Source organism: Perca flavescens, chromosome 12 (assembly GCF_004354835.1).
Source record: "Perca flavescens isolate YP-PL-M2 chromosome 12, PFLA_1.0, whole genome shotgun sequence".
Taxonomy (NCBI): domain Eukaryota; kingdom Metazoa; phylum Chordata; class Actinopteri; order Perciformes; family Percidae; genus Perca; species Perca flavescens.
In genome coordinates, this window is record NC_041342.1 from 19,033,247 (window position 1) to 19,057,376 (window position 24,130).

The 24,130-nt window shown below is 39.5% G+C and overlaps 1 protein-coding gene across 1 annotated transcript; it reads left to right on the plus strand.

Moving 5' to 3' along the window:
* Positions 1–37: 37 nt before the first annotated feature.
* Positions 38–23,415, plus strand: samd7 (sterile alpha motif domain containing 7). Its single transcript, XM_028594303.1, has 9 exons — positions 38–330; positions 20,129–20,260; positions 20,582–20,705; positions 20,972–21,096; positions 21,181–21,262; positions 21,445–22,118; positions 22,208–22,323; positions 22,409–22,519; positions 23,179–23,415. The coding sequence occupies exons 2-9, from the start codon at positions 20,158–20,160 to the stop codon at positions 23,413–23,415; spliced, it is 1,572 nt and encodes a 523-aa protein (XP_028450104.1). The 5' UTR covers positions 38–330; positions 20,129–20,157.
* The last annotated feature ends 715 nt before the right edge of the window (positions 23,416–24,130 follow it).

The following is a 24,130-nucleotide window of genomic DNA, read 5'->3' on the forward strand; positions in this document are numbered from 1 at the left end:
GCGGACCTGGCTCGCAGACGGGCTACTTTCACGGCGGCAAAAAAATTACTCCATCAGGCGGGACTGAAGTTTTCACTGTTACACCCGGCCACTCTCCGCTTCACGTTCAACGGCGCCAGACAGGAGTTCAAGTCGCCACAGGATGCATGCTCTTTCATCCTGCCTGCCCTAAAGGACACCACTGAGGAGAAGGGGGCGGCTGGTGATAATGACTAATGAGACTAAAATTGGCCACTTCTCCTTCTTGGCAGGAGGCCACATATTCGTCGGATGGGATCTGTGTATTATGGTGTTTCTCTTGTGCTGAATTCACTGCTCCTGCCTAAATAAGTGAGTAACACAGGTTTCTGTGGACTAGCCTACTGATGCAGTGCCTGTTCTTATGTTATCCTTAGCATCTGTGTTTTTCAGGACCTCCTATTTGGTATTATTTCTTCTCGCTTCCTCTATTATATTACATAGCTTTCATTATTAAGGGTTAGCTCTTTATTTTATTTTTTATTTTTTTATTCTCTCTTTGTTTCCAGAGTCTGACGGTTGGCCACAAGGTTAGATAGCTCTATATTAAATGTATTGGTTTCGGGGGGGCGTTTATTCTTCTCTTATTTATTTATTTTTATTTTTATATATATTTATTTTTTCTCTCGCCACTTAATACAACCGTTTTGTTGTTAGGCTTACAATGTGGTCGCAGTCCTCTGCCGTTGTTATTGTTGTCATTCAGGTTATTGTACTCTTTTCTTTCTTTTTTTTTGTGGGTTACTATGTTTTGGAGGAGCTCCAAGATGTTAGAGTGGCAAGTTCAATGCACTCCAGGCATGCTCTAAGGTTTAGCTGGTTAGTGCACCTAGTTTGGGTAGGTGCCTATGGGGTGGAGGGGTGGATTAACATTCCTCTTGGGTATTTTTTTTGCATAATGTTATTTGTTTGTACCTCTTTTTATTGTCTCCTTTTATGAGTAGTACCTAGGAGAGGAAAATTCAGTTTACCACATGGAATGTGAAGGGCCTGAATAATCCCATCAAAAGGTCTAGGGTCCTAGCCCATCTTGCTTTTCTCCAAACTGATATAGCCTTCGTTCAGGAGACGCACTTACGTACAACAGATATAGCCAGGATGCGAAGAGTCTGGGTTGGAAATATTTTTCATTCTAAATTCAACACGAAAGCCAGAGGCGCTGCAATTCTTATTCATAAAAATATCCCTTTCGAAGCCAACAGAGTAATTGCTGACACAAATGGCAGATTTATAATTGCTTCGGGCCAGCTCCTGAGTAGACAAGTTGTTCTTGCATGCGTTTATGCTCCCAACTGGGATGATAATAACTTTATTAATAACTTTTTTTGCCTTGCTCCCGAACGTTGACGACCATGCCCTGATAATCGGTGGAGACTTCAATTGTGTTGTTAAGCCTGAGTTGGACCGCTCCTCACCCAGACTTGTTCCCCTATCCAAAATGGCAACCTCTATTAATAGTTTCATTGAGCAATACAGCCTTTTCGACCCCTGGCGCTTAAATTATCCAACTATGAAAGCCTTCTCATTCTTCTCTCCCATACACCATACCTATTCCCGTATTGACTTCTTTCTTCTTGATACCAAATTTATTCCTCTCATCAGCCGACCAGTGTACCATGGTATAATAATTTCGGACCATGCCCCTTTCACTTTCTATTTGGCTTTTCCTGACAGTCCTACCCCACCCAGATCTTGGCGCCTTAACCCCCTCCTCCTATCAGAGGCTGATTTTGTAAAATTTATTGAGACTCAGATCATGTTTTTTGTCGAAACCAGTGCTTCACCCACTGTCTCACACAGTATCTTTTGGGAAACTTTAAAGGCCTATTTAAGAGGGCAAATCATTAGTTATTCAGCGCAGAACAAAAAGAGACATCCGGCTAAAATTAAGGAGCTTTCTGAGGCCATTGCCAAGCTGGATGTTGAGTATGCGGCCTCTCCCACTCCAGAAATTTACCAGCAGCGACTCAGTCTCAAAACAGAATTTGATTTGGTGTCAACAAAGCAGGCAGGTTTTTGGCCCATCAGGCCCGACAATCGTTTGCAACCCGGCGAATAACTCAGATAAGAACATCCTTAGGCACTATAACCTCCAACCACGAACAAATTAATGGTACATTTGCTGACTTTTATAAAAACCTATACACTTCTGAGTGCAATCCCAGCCCTGAAGAAGTCAAACAGTTTTTTCAATCCCTGATTCTTCCCTCTTTGAACAGTGAAGTGAGAGCTGAGCTTGATCATCTGCTTATGCTGCTGGAGATTCAAGAGGCTATTAAAAGTATGCAATCTGGGAAATCTCCAGGGCATGATGGGCTGCCGGTTGAATTCTTTAAAAAATATGTTTGTTTGGTATTTCACATAATTTTGGATTTGGTGCTAACTTTATTTCATGGGTTAAGTTATTGTATTCGTCGCCGCTAGCCTCTACCAATGACGACTCTTCTGCCTATTTTTCTCTTTTCAGAGGAACTAGACAGGGGTGCCCACTGTCCCCGCTACTCTTCAATGTTGTTATTGAGGTCCTGGCTCTCTCTCTTCGTCAGTGCTCAGCTTTTGAAGGAATACGCAGAGGGGGTATTACCCATTACCCAAGTATCGCTACACGCGGATGACCTTCTTCTATTTCTATCTAATCCCAATATCTCTATACCCCCAATTCTAGCTATCCTGGGACAATTTGGAAAACTGTCGGGCTACAAACTCAACCTGGAAAAAAGTGAACTTTTCCCAATCAATTCCCCAGCTCTTAGCATTCCATCTTCCGTATTCCCTTTCAGGACAGTTTGTTCACATTTTAGATATTTAGGCATTACTGTCTCACGCTCTATCCAACAACTATTTAAGCTCAATTTTGCCCCCCTAATTGAGAAATGTAGATTGGATCTTGAACGTTGGCGCAGCCTGCCTCTGTCTGTGTTCGGTCGTATTAACCTGATAAAAATGAATATTGTGCCTCGATTCCTGGTACTTTTTTCAGAACATCCCCATTTTTATCCCCCTGAGGGTGTTCTCTCAACTGGATAAGCATTTTTCTAACTTCATTTGGGGCGGTAAGCCACCGCGCACTCGTAGAACAGTTATGCAAAGGCCCAAACGTTGCGGCGGTTTGGCTCTACCCAACCTACTCCATTACTATTGGGCCAGTAACATTCAGAGGGTTATTGAGTGGGTTCAGAGTCACTCTGACCCCACAGCTCAGGTCTGGGTGGGGATGGAGTCTCAGATGGCCCCTGTACATTCTCTGGCCACCTCTCCTCTCTCGTATCCAGCGTGCAGTCTGACAACCCAGTGATTCTTCAAACTGTTAAAATATGGTCCCAGTTCCGGAATACATTCGGCTTGCAGAGCCCATCCCTGATGGCACCCATCTTAACCAACCACCTCTTCACTCCAGCTAAACTTAACCTGGCTTTTCCGGGCTTGGCATTCAAATGGAATTTGTCTCATTAAGAAATTTGCTCTGACCTCCACCAACTTCTTTCGCTACCTACAGATCGGAGACTTTGTAAGGAAGGGCTATCCCCCCTTCCCTAACAAACCACCCTCCACCATCTTAGATCAAATTCTGTCCTTGAATCCTAATAAGAAAGGCTCAATTTCTCAGATATACTCTTTAATAAACCACCCGGACAGGAAACCTTTGGATAATTTGAGAACCCTTTGGGAACAAGACTTTGGCAGCCCTCTCTCTGAAGATATGTGGGAGGCAATATTAAAACAAGTACATAAATCATCCCCATGCTGTAGACACGGTCTAATTCAGTTTAAAATAGTTCATCGCTTCCACCTTTGTAAAACCAAATTAGCGAGAATATATCCTAACGTCGATCCCACTTGTGAGAGGTGCGGGACGGCTCCAGTGACGTTGTTTCATATGTTCTGGGCTTGCCCCACCCTCCTTGCTTTCTGGTAAGCAATATTTGGTTCCCTAAGTGAAGCGTATGATATCACTATGGATGTGCATCCCATGGTTTGGTGTTAATGCAAACTGGCCATCCGACATTCACAGTGTGGTTGCTTTCACAACTCTTCTGGCCCACCGCCTCATTCTTCTAAACTGGAAGGGGTCTAGACCTCCTTGTCATGCTAGATGGCTGTATCACTTAAAATTGATCAAAATTAAGTACAGTCTGCATGGAAGCAAGTCCAAGTTCTATGAGGTATGGGGTCCTTTTTTACGTTACTTTGATAACTTGAAGGATATAAAAGACTGGGATGACCAACCTTAGAAATTACACTGCTGGTTCAGTACGGTCTTCTGTACAGTATCTGTGACAGGATGATGACTTTAGGTGTGGCTCTTCTTCTTCTTTCTTATTCTTTCATTTTATTTTATTCAGTTTGATTTTTCTTTCTTCCCTTTTCTTTCTTTTGGATATGGTGTACTGTATACTGTTTGTCTATTTGTTTAATCGTTTTTAAACTATCTTATCCCTTTTTGTAACCACAAGAGGATGTTAGGGTGTGGGTTGGGGTGGGACATGTTTTTGTTGTGTAACGTCTGTTAAATACCAATAAATAGAACTTAAAAAAAAAGAAAAAAAATTGATCTATGGCTTATGTATATATCCAGCTTGTCTGCAATTTGTGTCAGAATCATCTCATAGTTATGCCCCACTTTCTGATCATAAATTAATTTAAATCCATTTAGCAGGAACAAAACAACAAAATCATAATATACGTGGTTATTGGAAATTAAATAATAATTTATTAAAAGATGAGTTTTGTGATTTAGTCCAAAAAAAAGCAAAAAGCATATTTGGTAATAACGAAATGAATCACATACAAAAATGGGAATTTTTCAAGTTTAAAATCAGAGAAATAGCAATTAAACAAAGTAAAGTAATTAAAAAAAAAATAACATAGCCAAAGAAATAATTATTATGGATAAATGAAATGTTTTAATGACTAAGGATAATCTTTCAGAGGAAGAAGAAACAACAATGAAAAAATTAAAAGAGGAAATAGATAATATGTATATATGAAATGGCTAAAGAGGCATTTGTAAGGTCTTGAGCAAAATTAGAGAAGCGAAATTGCAACAGAAATAATTTAACTAAAATTATTTTGGGAAACTATTGAAAATCCTTTGATTTATTCAAAGAATGCACTTTAAAAAAGGAAATGTCCACCATGAAGCAAGGTTTAATATGTCTTCTCCCTAAACCTGATAAAGATCACTTAATGATAGAAAATTGGAGCCCTATTGCGCTCTTAAATATTGACTACAAAATTGTATCAAAAAAATTTTGCTAAACAGTTAATAAGAGGTCTTCATGAGAAAATAAGTGAAACACAAACAGGTTTTATGTCTAACCGTCACATTAGCTCTAATATGACTTGTTCTCGACCTGCTGCTATTCTGATAACATCAATACTGATGCACTGATAGTATTTCTTGATTTTTATAAAGCATTTGATACGGTAGAACACTATTTTTTATTCAAAGCACTTCAGATTTTTGATTTCAGACAAAATTTTATATCTACAGTTGAAATGCTTTATAAAAATATTGACAGTTCTGTGATATTATATCCAAACAACACAAAAAGATTTCCTGTTCTGAGATCAGTTCGCCAGGGCTGCCCTATTTCACTGTTATTTTCCTGTTGGTGGTTGAATTTAGGGTTGCTGCTGCTCCATTTTCCCTGTGACTGACGCACGCACGCACACACGCGCACACACGCACACACACACACACACACACACACACACACACACACACACACACACACACACACACACACACACACACACTTACCAATAAGTACTTACCGTATGAATGTATGTGTGTGTGGCCAGAATAGGAAATTAACCAACAATGTAAAGATCAACAAGCCACTGACAGTGACATATATGTTATTTGATTCATTCAATAAACTATTTTTTGTCTTAAATCCACCAGCCATTTTCATACAATAACATTTGCAGCATCCTGAGCCTTTTTGGTAAGGTTCCTAGGAAATCCCAGCCCAGAGCAATTAATTAATAGTAATAATTAATATTCTCCCAAAACAAGTTTCCTTTTTATTTTTAAAGAACTATACAAAAAAATTGCAACTTTTTTTGCAACTTTCACTGTCTTCTGTAACTTCATTGCAACAAACATACAAAAGACATAGCAACCTTTATTGCAATTTTTTACAAATGCTCCCGTGAAATCAGGCTTGTGTGTTTTTTCATGTGTTATGGTGCGCATTCACCAGTGTTTTTTTGTTGTTGTTGTGGTACGCGTAGGCTACTCCTGATTTTGTCAGTCATTTCATCTCTTATATGCTGTGACTCTATGATCCTATCCTGTCCTATTCATGGTAGCCTACTTGTGGACATTGTGCCGTCATCACATGCTGTAGTACTGGGGCCCGCCTTGATAATCCTGCTTAAGGGCCCGGTGTTGGCTCGATAGGCCACTGTATTCTAAGAACACAAACACGGTTTTACCGGCAAAACGCAATACAGTCGCTGCTTCCTAAAACAGGATGGAAAGCTGGCAAAAAAAGACAACACTGTTTTGCGTAAATCGCAACGATTATCAATATCACTTCCTCATCAGTCAGGCACACGATCGGACCATAATTACACTTGTGCTTTCCATAAATTGTCGTTGCTTTAGCCTATTATTCCAGTTGCAACCCTGGCAGTGGTAAGCGATCATGAGCGCAAATAGCGCATTGGCAACACGCGGCTCAACGCTATATATATATATATATATATATATATATATATATATAATTTATTTCATAAAAATACCCATCAGGGAATGTTAACGGGGTTGACGGTCTCTAAATGTTTTAACTTTTATGAATGCACCTCTCTCTCTCTCTCTCTCTCTCTCTCTCTCCTTGCGCCGAGCTCTGCCTGATCTTCTATAAGAACGGTGATGCCGTTATCAGTCGAGTGTTGATTGGTCAGTAGACGGTGATTTTACACTGGCTGATCTCTAATCTCCAACATAACCTGACCCTGAGCAGGTTAGGTGTTCAGCATAAGTTACCACAGCGATTTAACCCGGTAACAATTGATCCACCATCGTGATACACAAAACCCTGAGTTAAACCTGACGTTATCTCGTTAACGCCAAATCTTGCTTCATAGAAAGAAAGTCAAGGTGTCAAAAGCTGTTATGGTTTCAGTATTTTGCCTTGTGTTTTGTGCTATTTCTGTTGCTTCTTTGGAGTTTTCTGTATGTTTCCTGTTTTTGTTGGTTATTCTGAATTGTGTATGTTTTGGTTAATTCCTGTGTTCTCTGTTCTCCCTTGTGTTTAGTGTTGTGTCAAGTTTCTGTGTTTAGTTGATTTCATGTTTTCAGTCTCTTTTTCCTGTTCCCTGTTTTGTTTTGATAGTCTGGTTTTCTGCAAGGGGGTAAGCTTCGCTTCAGAACTCGAACCTCCTATGGCGCCATTTTGACGCTACAAAGAGATCACCTCTCGTTAGCATTTCACTGACCAGCATACATTTTGGTGCCATTATGACAGTGAATAACTTTACATCTGAAGTGTTTCAAGACTCTATTTGTCCATTGTTTATTTCTAAAGAAACACGACAATGTATAAAAGGCTCCATTACCTTGTACCTCACGTTATGGCTCCGTAGCATTAACTCCGTATTTTGTAAAAATAGGCTAACGATTGTGTCATAACCAAGTGACTTACTGTCGCACAGTTGAGGAATTACCTAATAGTACAAGAGAAGCTCGCAGGCAGTTTCGACTTACATTAGCTGTTTAGGTTTAATTACTAATGTTAACTAGCATGTTAGTTAGCAATAATTAGTTATCTCTTAAGCTTATGTTATCTCCTTAAATATACCTACACTCTCCGTCTCTGTAAGATTGGAAATGATTGAGATTTCTCTTGGCACAGCTACCAGAAGACTTCCAACTTTCAGACACATTGCTCACGTCACTCAGTGAGTCAGTTGGAGCCTGCGCAGTAAAGCAAGAGATCACCGGAAAAGTGCTTCTAATAGCCTTCACTGGTCTCCGTCTAGAGCAACGGGGTCTATTGGTCCATTATATATATGTCAATGGTTTTCTGTCTTGTCTTGTCGAGCTGACGTGCAACCCTTCTGTTCCCGGGCTGACGTGCAGCTCTCCTGACCCTGGGCTAGCTAGCAACTCCCCTGAGCCCCGACTAGCTAGCAGCCCCCCTGAATCCAGGCTAGCTAGCAGCCTCCCTGAGTCCCGGATAGCTAGCAGCCCCCCTGAATCCAGGCTAGCTAGCAGCCTCCCTGAGTCCCGGCTAGCTAGCAGCCCCCCTGAATCCAGGCTAGCTAGCAGCCCACCTGAATCCAGGCTAGCTAGCAGCCTCCCTGAGTCCCGGCTAGCTAGCAGCCCCCCTGAATCCAGGCTGGCTAGCAGCCTCCCAGATCCCAGGCTAGCTAGCAGTGTCCCAGCACTGCCCAGTGTCCACGAGTTTCCTAGAGTCCCCGAGCTTTCTAGTATGCCCCTCCAGAGTTCCAGCTGTTTAGCAGCCTCCAGTGTTCCCGAGGTTTCTAGTGTCCCCGAGTCCCTGGCGACCTCGAGACCTCTCTGTCCCGAGTGGCCCCTCTCTGTTTCATCTGCCCTCGGTTGAGTGTGTGGCAACTCAGCCTATGCAGCGAGCTAAACATACAGTAAAAAGGAGGTGGTTCCCGGAATGACAAGACACAGTTTTTTCTTCTTAGTGCCTTTACTGAAGACCTCATTTTTCTGATTTTGTAAAAATGTGAAACATACAAACAAATTGTATTAAAAATACATTATTTAACAAACCAAGACTCATAGCTGTGAATTTAAATGCTGGAAGTGGTCAGAAATTCAAGATATAAGAATCACAAACTACATTTTTAAATAATTCAGGTTGTATCAGTTTTGCCAGTATGTGGTCGCAGAATATACTGCAACTGATTACAGTGTACACTCAGTACACAGAGTTACAGGCAGTTCAAAATACTGTTCAACATATCTGTAATCCCAACATTATTTACTGCTACTGTAGAAGAAAGTTGCAAATTTCTTTCTCTCTTCACTAATCTGTAAAAGTATAACAGCTCTTTCCTCTTTAGTTAGATGTAGTAGAACGTGAACTCAGCAAGCGTTAGTCAAAGCTACACTGGAAAACAAAAACTTCTCGTTTTACTTTTACAACCTGTATGTACAACCTGACGACCTAGATTGTGAGAAAAACAGTGCTAACATTGACTTATACGATATTGTGCAACCACATACTAAACAGAAGCTAGCGACATGAGCTCGACTTAGAACACAAACAACCTTTTGCTTGTAAGAGTTAAAATAACCTCTTAAGTAATCAGAACTTTAGAAAACAAAATTGACCACTAATTACTTACAGATTATGGCATATCAAAGCTTCCCAAAGATATAAGGGGTCTGAGAGGAATGTAGCATGTCAACTCCTTTGGACATTTTCTCACCGCGTGTAACAAACTTTTTGCCTGCTGCCTCCACACATCACCACCGAGCGCCGTCTCACGCACACAATATATAATAGAAGAAGAAGAACTAAAAAAAACACTAAAGGAGATACTGACCCCTAGTGGGAAAATAAAGAAATGCACCAGTGAATTAATACAATACAATAGAACATAGAGGGACAGAATACTGTTTCCTGTCCCTAGTGGCCCCTCTCAGCTTACAGAAGAACTTGTGAAACTTAATAACTTCAAAAAACTAACCTCCCAGCTATATACAATGATTTCCAATACAACAAGAACACTCCCAACAACCAAGTGGGAAACTGATCTGGCCTTCTCTCCCAACCCTGATTACTGGGAACAAATCTGTAAGAATACCTTTTCCATGACCGTTAACAGAAACCTGCAGCTTATACAATATAAAGTAATTCACAGAACTCACATCACCCAAAGTAAAATGTTAAAAATGGGCCTAGCAAATACAGGTATCTGTTCACAATGCACTTTAGGTAGCACAGACGACTATCTGCATGCCATGTGGCTCTTTCAGAATACATTTCAATGGAAATACACAATGCACACAGAAGGAAGCAAATGTCAGTCTTTGGAGACACCTGGTCCTCATTTCTAACGTTTCTAAATAAAAAAAAACAACCTAATTACAAGCCGTGTACATTACCAGACATATACTGTACCTCCCTCCTCGATTCTGTAATGCCCTGCCCTCCGTTTTTCTTTTACATTATTTATATTATTTATTATTTTCTTTTTCTTTTCACCCTTTTTATTTTACCACTTTACTCACACATAGGCACACACACAATCCACACATGCATAACATGTTTGCCAATTCCTTTCAACCGTGACCACCAAATGTGAATTACAGAGCATTATACACAAACCCCAATAATACGTCCTTGTGTTTGAAAACTGTCCTGTCCAGTCCAGTCCTGTCAGTTCTGATATCGTCCCGTCTCACTTCCCTCTGTTGTCTGTCTGTCACCTTGTCACGTTTTATGTGTTACGTGTTACACTCCATACGTGGTGCTTTAATCCCCCCTGCCCTTATACAGTATGGATCCATGGTATCACTAAAACAGGGTTAATGGTTACGATAGGACAACAGTAAATGTACTGAATGTAAATGTAAATCTGAATTTAACATATTGTGTGTATATATAAAAATATATTGCTTTATTAAAACTAAAGTTGTCCTCCGAAGAGGGGGGGTGGTGGTGGTCCAAAAAATTTTAAAAAGAAATGAAAGAAGGTATGGTACTGCTGCAACTAATGTACATCTATAAACTCATTGACATTTTGCCTAGTTAATCATCAATGTGTTTTCCAGGATTTATATTGTATTGGCCAGAATATAAGCCAGCAAATATGTCTCAAAAAGTGAGGTCTAGACTTGTAAATGTCAATATGTCAATATACATTCATAACAGCAGCAGATGGCATGATGATAGTGAACTGCGGCTCAGGCCATATATTTCTTAAACTGGAAGAGTAGTAACTAAGCCTGACTAGAACACGACAAGCGTTCTGTTTTTTGGTCCAAACCCGACCCGAGCCCGACGCAGTTAATCTAAACTGAAGCACTGAGTTTGGGTTACGCTGCCTCACTTCAGCTCTATGAGACCGTTTTCACATTAATCTTTACACCTGACGCTGTTTTGTGAAAGTAGTGTAAGAATTGGCACCTGTTCACATTTTCTACTTAAAGAGGCCCCTGGCAGAAAAGATCGATTGAAAGGTTGTGTAAATGTTAAATAACGTTTCTGCTATCCATAACTACAGTAGATTGTTAAAGTAGATTTTGGATAATAATGTTGGGCGGTCCACTTCTTTAGTGCAGATTAAAATATCTCAATCTCAATTTTGTACAGACATTCACGTTGCCCAGAAGATGAACCTTAATGACTTTGGTGACCCCATGACCTTTCCTCTAGTGCAACTGTGTAGTTGACATTTTTGGTTTTGTGTGAAAAATTTAGAACGTTATACAGATAAAGCCATACCTTTCATCATGCTTGGTAACCTGTATATTTGGGTTAAAAAATGGCTAACTTTAGCTAGCAAATCCTAGACTATTAATTTTCTAGATAATACTAGCTAGCAATTAAACCATTCAGATCAGTTCAGTTAAAGTCCATTCCATTTCGATAACAAAGGTTAATTAGAACATATAACACACTATATCAAACTTACATTAATGTTACTTCTGAATCTCTGTGCCTCTTCTTCTGTCAGTAGAAGCACGAGTGTGCATCGTTCTGCTGCTGCAACTGATGTGCATCTGTAAACTCATTGACATTTCGTCTAGTTAATCAATGTCATCATCAAATCAAAGTCATCAATGTTGTTTTACAGGATTATTACCGTATTGGCCAAATATAAGCCTGGAAATATGTCTGAAAAGGTGGGGTCGTCTTGTCTTTGGGTCCACACTTTTAAATTTCAATATACATTCACAGCAGCAGATGGCACCAAATAGCGAGCAACCTGGCAGCAAGGATGAAGAGCCGGTGGAACCAGAGCAGAGGAGTGAGATTAGTGACAGTGAACTGTGGCCCAACCCGAGCCCTATGCAGTTAATGTAAACTGAAGCACTGACTGTTACGCTGTCTCACTTCAGCCGTATGAGACTTTGGTAACACTTTACTTGAAGGTATCGACATAATCGTGACATGACACTGTCCTAACTATGACCTGACACTGTCATGAATGTGTCATAAACGTTATAAACATGTCATAAATGTTTATGACTTCTGTCTTTAAGTTTCATTCGGTTTTTGTCATGACAAGTTGACATTGTTTGGGTTGTCTTGATTATGACAACTTGACATTAATCAAAGTGACATTACCAGAAGTTGTCTTGGTCATGACAAGTTCACATTAAATTTGTTTGGGATGTCTTTGTAATGACAACTTGACATTAACCAGGATGACATTACCAGAAGATGTATTTGTCATGACAACTTGACATTAAATTTCTTTGGAGTGTCCTTATTAAGACAACTTGACATTAATCAGGATGACATTATGTCAAGTTGTCATGACAAAGACATCCTCTGGTAATGTCATCCTGGTTAATGTGAAGTTGTCATTGAACGTGGACACCACTAAAATAAGTTTTTCCTTCATTTTCTCACAGCTTTGCGGAACTAAAGTTTGATCGAATTGTTTCTGTGAACGTTTTACACGGTGAAGCTTCTGTATCGATAGTAGCATAATATTGCGCAGTATCTGCAAGAGGTCTTACAAGTCATTTCAGAGGTATTTTCAAGTCACAAGAACAATGTTTTTGTATTTAAAAGTATTTTTTTCTCGATAGGGGTAACAAAATATATGAGATAAAATGCCAAACATATCAGATATATACAGAAATACGATGTCCTGAAGCGTTTCCGCCATCTTGATTGATTTTCTTCGACTCGAGCAACCAGCGTACATACGTCACGCTGCCCTCACGCTGCCTTCACTCTGATTGGCAGTCACTTTGTCGCATCGCTCAGCATTTGCATAAAATAGACTTCTTGTCTATTTTGTCCCCGCCTTGCTCGTGGCAGCAGCTAGCTTGTCGCTTGTCGCTGGCAAACGGCCACTCAAATTGAAAATGAATGGCAGCCTGTCGCTTTATCGCTGTCTCTTGTAGCTAATGTGACGGAGGTGTAACTCTCTGCTGTCTCTGCAACAAGAAGTTGAGAATCCAGAAGCAGATGTCAGAGTCTACATTCAGCCTCCCTAGCTTATTAACAAATTACTGTGGGAGGATGGTGATAAAGGCCAAGCTAAAATCGATGAAGAGAAGCCCGGCATAGGTGTTTTTCTCCTCCAAATGTGACAGAGTCAGGTGTACAGTGGAAATTGCATCCTATGTGGAGCGTTAGCTCTATATGCATATTTCCTGTTGCTGGAATTTGGTGGTTGAGATGACTGCATGGACGGATACATTTGCGTGATGGACATTATTTTCATGAGTAATTTCGCTGCGTTGAAGCGAGGTGTTGTCGGGCATCTGTGTCCCAACAATTATAATTATACAAAAATATTATGAATAAACTATGATGTATTAAAGTTGATAAAGATGAGACTTTATTGATCCCATGGTGAAATTCCCAAGCTACCTGTCAAGTCATACTTCTGCTGTAATTTTGGTGAAAGTAACTCAAAAGTAACGCAAAAGTAGTGTAAAGCATTACAATTCAGAGATATATATATATATATTGTGCTTGGTCAGTTATTTCAGTGATTCTTTATCCTGAAGAATCCTACTGCCCGGGATCTCACGGTAATCAAGACCTAAACAAGATTTTCCACTGAGCGTAAAAGTCTCTTTAAGGGATTACAGCTATGTGGTACAGTTGTCATTCAATGAGGGAAAATACAGTAAGAGATCCGGACACCAGATTGTCACTGCAATTAAAAGATGGACGTAAGTCTGCATGGACTCTGTGAATTTATAGCTGGGCATGTTTCCGGAAGTTAAACCTGCTCTGATCCCTAACTGTGACTCTATAATTCTGGGTGCAAACAAGAAGGACATAAATCCCTTATGAAAAGCTTACACACAGGAGATTCTTAAATTAGCAGTTTAGATGTCCTAATGCTCTGCTCTTTTAATTCCTAAATCCTTTATTAATCTCTTTTCAGTAAAAATGATCAACCTACTACTATCTGAGGAACTATGCTTATAGTGAATGTAATAAAACTTAAAGTAAAGTTAAGGGGCTTGTTAACAAAACAGTGATGCGTCTGCAACTCAGTATGTAGATTAAATAGACACATGTTTCAGAGGTTCACTAACTATTACAATAAATATTAGAGGAATGAAACTATAAACATGTTAGGATTTTTGGTTCTCACACACTCCACCAAACCATGATGTCCCCCAAGGTTCTATTCCGGGTCCCCTTTTATTCACGATATAGATGCCACCCCTAGAGCAAAGCATGCAGTCATCTGGTATCAGCAGTACAGGCCCCTCAGCTGTGCAACTCTAGGCAAACTCATCTTATTTGTGTGAATTATTAATATGATTCCTTGTTGTTATATCTTAAGTTCTGCATCTAATATACTTTTATTGTAAAGCATTTTTGACTGTTATATAAATATACTATATACTCTAAATAAAAGTATTATTATTATAGGCCCTATATTTTTTCAGGGGTTTTGTGGTTCTAAGAGGCCTGTTGTCAGTTAAATTCTTCTCATAAATAAATACATAAAAGATTCAGGGTTTCTCCGCCAGAATATCCTCTCTGCTTGTAGCCTGAAGGCTTTCATCTAGCATGTAAACGTTCCTGTCGAAAACTAAAATATAATTGGACTTGGGTGACTGATGACCTCAGTGTTTTTATACTGTAATATGGCCCTTCTTGTTATGTCAACTAATTATAGCTGTTATAAACAATGCAGGTCCTAGTCACTGACTCTAACAGTTTTTTACCTTCATGAAGTTTTTAATTTATAATACGTTTTTATGGAATCCCGAGTGTTTGATTCATCTGCTATTTTAGAGGATGTAGCTTGTGGTGCATTAATAATAGTACACCTGTCAGTATAATGCAATTCAACAGCACCACAAACTGCAGCCTCCAAAATGATCATACAGCTTGGTGTACATAATAAACTGAGTTTATTTGGATATGTATATATTAAACAAGACAGGGGTTCACTGACCACCAGTTTCACTCAACTCTCCAGGATCTTTTTGCTGTCCTGCAGAATGTAGAGAAGCTGTTTAGCAAAATCACCACTCAGCCCACCAACTGTCCACACCTTTCTGCCCACCCGGCATTAAAGAAAACACTATTCAAAGAAGTGCAGGGCCTTGCTTTAAGCTGTTGGTGAGCACAAACTGTCAGATTAAGAGGTCTGAGAGGATCATCTAGCCAACATTCAGTCTGATTTCTAGCAAATTACCACCAAGCATGTTTGGCACCATGGGGAGCCGAGCAACATACTTCTCACACCAAAACTACACGTGAGGAATACCAAAAACAACACTGATCTGTTGGATTGTTAAAGTCTATAACCAGCATGATGTAGCTGCTCTGCATGTGGCCACAGAGCAGTTAAGGAGGGGTTGGACATTTTGTCACTGGAAAAGGAAGCTAAGCATTTAGGTGTCTTAACTATGGTCTAAAGTGCTAACAAGGGATTAGTGAGGTAAATGTTGAAAGAGGTTTAGCACCCCATGCTTAGGACCAGTGCTGCTTCAGTAATTACACATCAGTTGCAAGGTGCGGCAAGCAGTTGGATAGGAGATCATCATGATGTCAGGACAGGGAGGACTTACTGCAGGAGATAAGGCCATCTAATGGAGATGAAATGAATCGGTATTTAAAAGGTCTTTTTTAGTTAAGGCAGTTAGCTGGCAGCAGACTGTGCTCAGTAGTCAAGAAGGACAGTAGAGAAAGACAGTCTGTGAACTATCCAAAGGTTGTTCCTTCACATTTTTGACTTGTGTTTTTACCTGAATTGGGACAAAACCTGTATCAATCTCTGCTCACTGGGTCAAGCTTGAAGGTAAGTCTGTCAAAACTTTAGGTATGTTCGATATTACTCATTCTCCTCCTGCATTTTTTTTCTTTGTGACTGATTTGTTTAGGTTGTATTTTAGTTGTAAGTCTACTTAAGTGCCTCAGTATGTGATAAAAAATAACAGTAACAACCTAAAAATCCATGCACGTAGCTTAATATTTGCATCACAAAACCTTCAAATGGTAAATCTTGCCATCCATAATATTAGCAGTAAACTGTATAAAAGGATCGGTAAGTGATTAATCTAAGGGCCAATGCGATTAGAGGAACAACCTTGAACTCTGCATAATTACCCTTAAAATTAGCCCTGATTCTGTAAATAAAAATAACGCTAAAATACATGATGAATTAGTCTGTGGTTCTTATTAACTGTGATGATTTGTGTCTACTTCATTCTGTATATTTCTACATATTAATTTGTATTTAATTTTATCTTTTCAATCATCTTTTTCTAGCATTTTGTCATGTGAGTTGTGACATCACAAGTAATTCTTAATCAATACTACCTGGAGCTCGCCCACTTACAACTCTCATAAAATCTAATCTGCTTCTTCTAATTGACAGCATATAACATGGATTTAGCATGTGTATGTTGTGTGAGGGGGGATTAGGAAGGACTAGACAATACTTCTGTCTTGTCTGATTTGACCTCCTCAGGGTTTCATCTAAGCCGTCAGCAATTTTTCCCTTAATTCATTCTTGTAATGAGATTAACCAGGCAACGGCAAATCCAAAGAGTCCAATCCGCAGATTTGGCAGCTGCGGTGTGGCCTCTGTTTGTTGAGGAAATATGAGACAAGAACTCCCCTGTAATGACATTTTCACTCACAAAATGCCCCTTGAAACTTCCATGTAAGCTTCTGTAAGAAGTTAGGAGATGTGTTACAGAGTTATACGTTAAGTTTTAGTCTACAACTTCACTTAAAAAACTTAAAGCAAAACCTAATAAAAGTGTTAGCTGTGATCAAACAGGCCTTAACAGAGAATACCTCCAAGTTTCCACATAACACATTGTGCCTCTCATGTGTTACCTCTGCATTGGAGTCACAGAGCTAAGCATGCGATTTTCCCGCAAAACAAAATACCCAACAATCTTTAAAAAAAAAAGAAAAAAGGCGGTTTAACACTTACTCTTGTTATGAGGGTATTTACAGAATCATAAAAGACTCTTTTAACCATCTGCATGAAAAAATATTCTGTCCACTGCACAATGAAAAAATATTTTGAACCTGTTTTCTATATTTGCGACATTATTTCCTAATCCAAACAAAGATGGGAGATGGATCTTCTTGCTCAATTTGCACAATGTGAAACACAATTAAAAAATATTATCAGTAGCATTATCAGCAAACTTCTCTCAATTTAAGGTATTTTTTTATCTTTAGCTTTTCTTTTATCTTAATTTAATTTTTATGTTATGTATGGTTATATTATTTGTATACAATATGAATGTTAAGTTTCCTGTCACAGCTCACCGAGGCAGGTTCCTAAAGTTTGTGTATTGACAAAAATGGTAAATAAACTCAACACATTAGTATATTGATGTTTCTTTCCAATATTTTACATTTTCATACAAAATAACACGTCAATATTTTTGCTTGCTTGCATGCTACCTGAAGGAAAATAGTCACATCTTAAGAAACAGTTTAAAAATCATTATCGTGCAACAGACTGAATATTGTTTTGATCCAGATGACAGTGCAACATAAAACCACCAAATACATACATTAGACATATTAAAATAACCAAAGTACCATAAAGACAAGCTGGAAACATTGTTCCTCAAAGTGCAAGACCTTTGCTGATGTTACTGATAATAAAATGTGTACCTGTTTCACATTAGGCAAATTGAGCAAAAACATCTTTGTTTGGATTAGAAAATAAGTCGCAGCTTGGGAAACAGGTTAAAAATCTTTTTTCATCGTGCGGCAGACAGAATACTTTTTCATCCGGATTGTTGAAAGAGTCTTTTATGACTCTGTAAATACCTTCAAAAAGTGTTAAAAATCATATTACGTTTTTGAAAACCTGGCAGCTTAGCTCTGTGAATGACATGTAATGCTACAATGATACATGGGAGGCACAATCTGGTGTTAACACAGGCTGTCACAGTTTGGGTTACTTTTTTCCATCGCTGAAGAAACTCAGGGATCAAACTTATATATTTTGGTCTCCATTTTGATTACTTTACTCTCTATATGTAATCCTTAAGAATGTAAAAAAAAAAAAAAAGTTTTATCATCTTAAAATACAAACAGTATCACACATGAAAGGGTAAATCATTATTTCCCAGTGGAGAGAATGGCAATAATACATTACACAATGCCCGGAGGCTCTGAGTTTAGTGCCCACTTGGGAATTACAGAGACATAAATGTTGAAATACATTTCTTCTTATTTGCTGATGCTAGCTGTTGTGACATTGGCAGAGAAGTAGGTGGAGGCAGGGTGCGTGTGTTCGCGCCACATAGCTCCACATAAACCGATTGCATCCCCAGATTTATCCCCAAGGTGTTTTAAGGACATCCTGAAAGCTAATGGCGGCTAATAAGCTTAGCACTTAGGGTGTATTGTCCGGGATGCTTACAGGCAAGGTTTGCTGAGGGTAAAACTCTAAACGTGCGGATTACCTTCAACACATCCCTTTAAAGTGCTGTATAGCCAGGACTTAGCTAATAGGATCCTGGTGGTAGCAGGGGCCTGGGAGGGTGGGGATGGGGGTTGGATGGGCGGTCTCAGGCATGTCAGCAGATGTAGCTAGCAGACTGTTATAGGACTAATAGGCGGATTACAGCCCTCAGATTAGATGATAGATACAATTATGATGAGTTTAAACTAATATCATATGAAAGGTGAACTTGTGTTCAGATTCAAATTCATCTACCCAGAAGCATACTGCGCAGTCTGGTGCTGGATTAGCAAACTGGATTCATATTCATTCATATTTTGTAATGGGATTTCTGCATTGTGAAGCTAATTGGAGGTGTCTAAATTGATTGTGCTTGTTTACACATACTGCTGGCTCAGCCAAGAACATTGTGGCCATTTGAAGTGTGTGTGTGCTGGTCTTCACGTTTTAAGGGGTTAGTATTTAGGTTAGGATTTGGATTTGGGTGTTAAATTTAAGTTTAGGATTAGGTTTACCTTACTGTCAGGGTTAGGGTTAAGGTTGGTTTAAGATTAATGCTTAATGCTAGGGTGGAGGTAAGAGGTGAGAGGAAGGATCAAAGGTTAGTGAATTAATTTGTGTGTGTGTGCATGGATGGTTTGTTATATTGTATTATTTATATTATATTTTGTCACTTGGTTCTAATCTCAACAAAAATATTTAATCGTCACAGCTCTGCTTAAATACAAACACCACAAATAGGTAAATAAGTTCACTAACATGACACATGACATCTGCAACCAAACAAAAACAATCCTCTGTACTGTTATGTAATTAAGTAGGATTGTTTGAATAAAATATGTTTTTCCTGTGTTTTCCTACACACACACACACACACACACACACACACTTATATATATATATATATATATATATATATATATATATATATATATATATATATATATATATATATATATATATATATATATATATATATATATATATATGTATATATATATGTGTGTATATATATATATATATATATATATATATATATATATATATATATATATATAAATATATATGATAAAAGTTTAGTGACAAATGTTACTTTGTTGGTATTTTAGTGGGATTAAATATTCTTCTTTTGAAAAAATGACATGGTAGCACAAAGTTCAGTGAGCATCAGCAGGCTCTTTAATGTGTAGATATTTGCTGTCCCCTTGTGGCAGTAATAAAAAATTACAAAATGTAGACGTCTATCCAAGCTAAATATTTTCAATTCAATTCACTTTTATTTATAGTATCAAATCATAACAAGAGTTATCTCAAGACACTTTACAGATAGAGTAGGTCTAGACCACACTCTATAATTTCCAAAGCCCCAATAATTCCAGTAATTCCCCCAAGAGCAAGCATTAGCAGTGGCTATTTTATGAATTTATACTTCAAAACTACAATATATCATGCAATATTACAGTAGCCAGTTTGTCAAAGTAGTTATATGTTCCACCCTCTTTTAAAACTTTTACAGCGTTCAGGAGGTCAAAGGTCGTGTGTGTCATGACCCCACGGGAGCAGCTGAGGAAGATGACAGCTCTGGGAGAGCAGGGGGCTATGGATGAGAAGCACTGGTACCGTCTGGTCAATGGCATGTCAGCTGGAGGTGAGAAATGAAAACACAGAGTCGATGAAGCAACACAAAGATAAAATATAGTAGGAGTCCAAAAAACTATTACTGTTAAAAATAGGTGCAGAACTTAGACAGTCTTGAGAATGTGTGTATAATATATAGACACCGTCTATATTGTCTGAATTTAATCTGGAGCTCCAAACAGGTTAAACTAACTGTGTGACCTTGTCTGCCATGTGTATTGATTTAAATGGATTGTTAGCTGCTCAGTTGTACCCGCTGTCTCCAGCTTTCACAGTCGGTGCACATCTCAGGCTAAAATGGCTTCCTGTGGTGTTTTTTCTACTCTTGCAGAGCTGAGGCAGAGGCAAGAGATGATAATGAGGAACCAGATGGCCATGGCTCCACAGATCCTCTCCCAGGGGCAGCAGAGGTTACAGGGGGTCCCAACGCAATTCGAACCTCGCTTCATGGAGAGGTCTGTACCTGAAGTCACTCTTAAAACTGAATCAATAGCTCTCTGGTGAAGGGCACCTCTTGACAATTGTCAGTTACAGGTGCATGAACGAAAAAGACATGGCTACTTGAGAGAAACATCTGTTGCAAGTTTCTGTACAATGAGAAATGTTTTTATTGAGATCAAAATATACCTAGTCATTGACAAAACAGCAGTTGTTACAGCTGATTATTTGTCCCTTGATATCATGTCTGGATGACTGATTTTCAATGCTTGTCTTTCATCAGAGAGCTGGTTCCCCCCTCCGAGATGGTAGCTTCCGAGGCCAGACAGATGCACATGGGACCTCATCTGGGTCCACCTCTACCTCCCCATGCCAATGTCCTGCCTGGGAGAGCTTTTCCTGGAGCAGGTGAGCATGGACCGAGGCACATTCATACCTAACGGCCTGTCTATATGAGCGTTAACAGCAAGTCTTTCTTTTTCTTTTTCTCAGCTGGCTACGGCTTCTTGCCTTCGGAGCCCATGGAAACAGTTGCCCGGCGACAGGAGTTCATTCACAAGCAAAATATAGCCAGGTAGTGCGTGCAGAATATCATCAGCATCTCAGCGAACTATTCCACCTACACACAGACATTACATTTTGCTGAATAAAACTGAGACATTTGATTAATTGTTTAATTTGATAACAAAGTGTGATAATGTGGTTCCATCATCACTGTTGCACAAATGTCTAATATTTGTGTGTGCTCATGTTCAGAATGGAGATGAATGCCATCCTGCACCAGAAGGAGATGGAGAATGCCCAACAGAAGGGACTTATGGGAATTGATAATCACATGTCGTACCCTTCCAACCCCATGGCATTTAGAGGTCGTCAACGTATGCCAGACGGCCAAGATGTCTTCGTCCACCGTCCCACCTTGGATGAACTGCACTCCAACAGCATCCTCATGTCAGCCAGCCCTTACCCACCAATCAGCACGCTGCACAGAGAGAGGGGACGCAGGGCTGGTAGGAGACCAACCGCTCACAAATGCGCAGAGAGTCATGTGTCCAACCTGAAGGGCCATTGTGAAGATAAAAGTGTAGAGCAGAGCCCAGGAGCCACATCAGGGGAAGAGAAAGAGGTGGAGGCTAAGGGGGACATGGGAGAGGAGTGTCCCACTAGCAAGACGCACCATCAAGCAAAAATAGACTCTGACCTTGCCACAGGAAGCCGGAAGAATTACAAAGATGGGGACCCAGGCCTGCGTAAAGCCTGTGTGAACAGTCAAGATGGGTCAGATGTAGCCAACAGCAGTGCAAATGATAAAGACATATCCAGTCAATGTTCAGCTTTTCAGGAGAAATTCATGTATCCCTCCGCTGGTGGAGCGCTCACAGGCATGCCTTACATGTTCCCAGTCCCTGGAAATGGTTTCCTTCCACCTGGTGAGTTTCTAAAGATAGATCACAATATCTATTCTTTTAGCAAATACATTTTATTACAGCACCAATAAAGATGACATTTATTTTTCCAGGTCCACCCAATCTCTTTCTTAATGGTGATGAGGTGCCCGAAGACATAAGGAAGTGGGCAGTGAATGATGTTTACAACTTTATCAACAGTATACCCACATGTTCAGAATATGCTCAGGTTGGTTTCTACAGTTTTCTGTAACTGTCTCAGTTCTTTCTGTTTGGTCTTTGTTGTGCTAATGCTGTGTGATTTCACTATGCAGACGTTCAAGGATCACATGATTGACGGGGAGACGCTGCCTCTCCTGTCAGAGGAGCATCTACTGGACACACTGGGGCTCAAACTGGGACCAGCTCTTAAGATCCGCTCACAGGTAAGAATCACAGACTGTGACTGAGCCCTGAACATTCAAGTCATAAAAGAAAGTTATGTCAAGACTTAAACCCTATAGAGAGGGGATGAGTGCTACTTTAATATAAATCTCAGCAATATTATTATTATTAATTGTCATTATATGACAATATTAGGTAAATAAAGTACAAATATATGATATTAATTCAATTAGGTATTACCTGATACATTATCGTATCAGGTGTAGAATAGGCCTTTTTCACAGCAGAAATTTTGACTTGTCATAGTAGGAAAAGCACAGGTGTTACTAATAACATTATCGATGATTATGTTTTGTCCCAATAAGTCATGACAGCTTAATGGAATTTAGCCATCATTACATAACCATCCATCCATCCATCCATCCATCCATCCATCTTCGTCCGCTTATCCGGTGTCGGGTCGCGGGGGGAGCAGCTCCAGCAGGGGACCCCAAACTTCCCTTTCCCGACATAACCATTACATATTTTTACTATAATTACATAACCATTATACTAATTGGATTGTTGCACAGGTGTGATAATTGTGACCACCCTCTGCAGCACTTCCTGTCCTCTACAGGTATATCATTCCTTTAAAGATTGACACATTTGCAGACACTAATATGTCTAATATGTGTCAACTCTCTTTTTTCCTCCACAGGTGTCCAGGCGTCTGGGCAACATGTTGTACATGAGGAATCTGCCGCTCTCCACCTCCACCCTGCAGGCTACTCCAGAGAAGCCCGCTGACCGCTCATCAGAGATCGGCTCCCCTGTTAACTGCAACAGCGAGGAGATGATGGCGAGTCCAAGAGACCCTGATGTCCTCAAATCTACAGAGCACCTGCACGAGACAGAAAACAATTCCCCTCCATCTGCCAGCAGTGAGACAGCCTGATCAGAACTGATAAAGTGGAAAGATGCAAATCTTACCAGGCCCAGTCTGCACTCACAGCAAAGCATGGCTCTACCTGAACCGCTACAGTGGTGGATTTGTTTACATTAAGATTAATTGGATTGAAGAGGCTTTTTTTCAAACAATTTGCTTCCTGGGTGCATGTTTAATGCATAGTTTCACTAGGCCCAGGAGTCTGCTGAATATTTGTATTTTACATAATATGTACATATTTTTTAATCAGTGGAGTGAAACTGATGTATGAGTTATGAGACCATAAGAAGGTCCAATATTTTTTCCTTCTCTTTTTTTATATAATTACATACATCTACATGTCTGGGTGTAGCGTTAAACTTTACTTACTTTTTAATATGCTAAGTGTCATTTCTCCAGTAGGCTGTCATGAGGACCATAGAAATAATATGGGAACGGTTTTATAATCGAACAATGACATATCTAAGTAAGATGTTTGGATGTTTGATACCTTTTTCGTGTGTTAGATTGCAATTAAAGTGTTTTCCTACATATAACCTGCAGTACTATCTATCTGTTAAGGTAAGGAATAATAAGTGAATAAAGGAATCACATATTTTGATCTGCAAAGTAATTAAAGGTATCAAATAAATGTAGTGGAGTAAAAAGTACAATATTTCCCTCAGATATGTAGTGGAGTAGAAGTACGTTAGCCTATGGTTAGCTTTAAAAGTAGGCCAAGCAG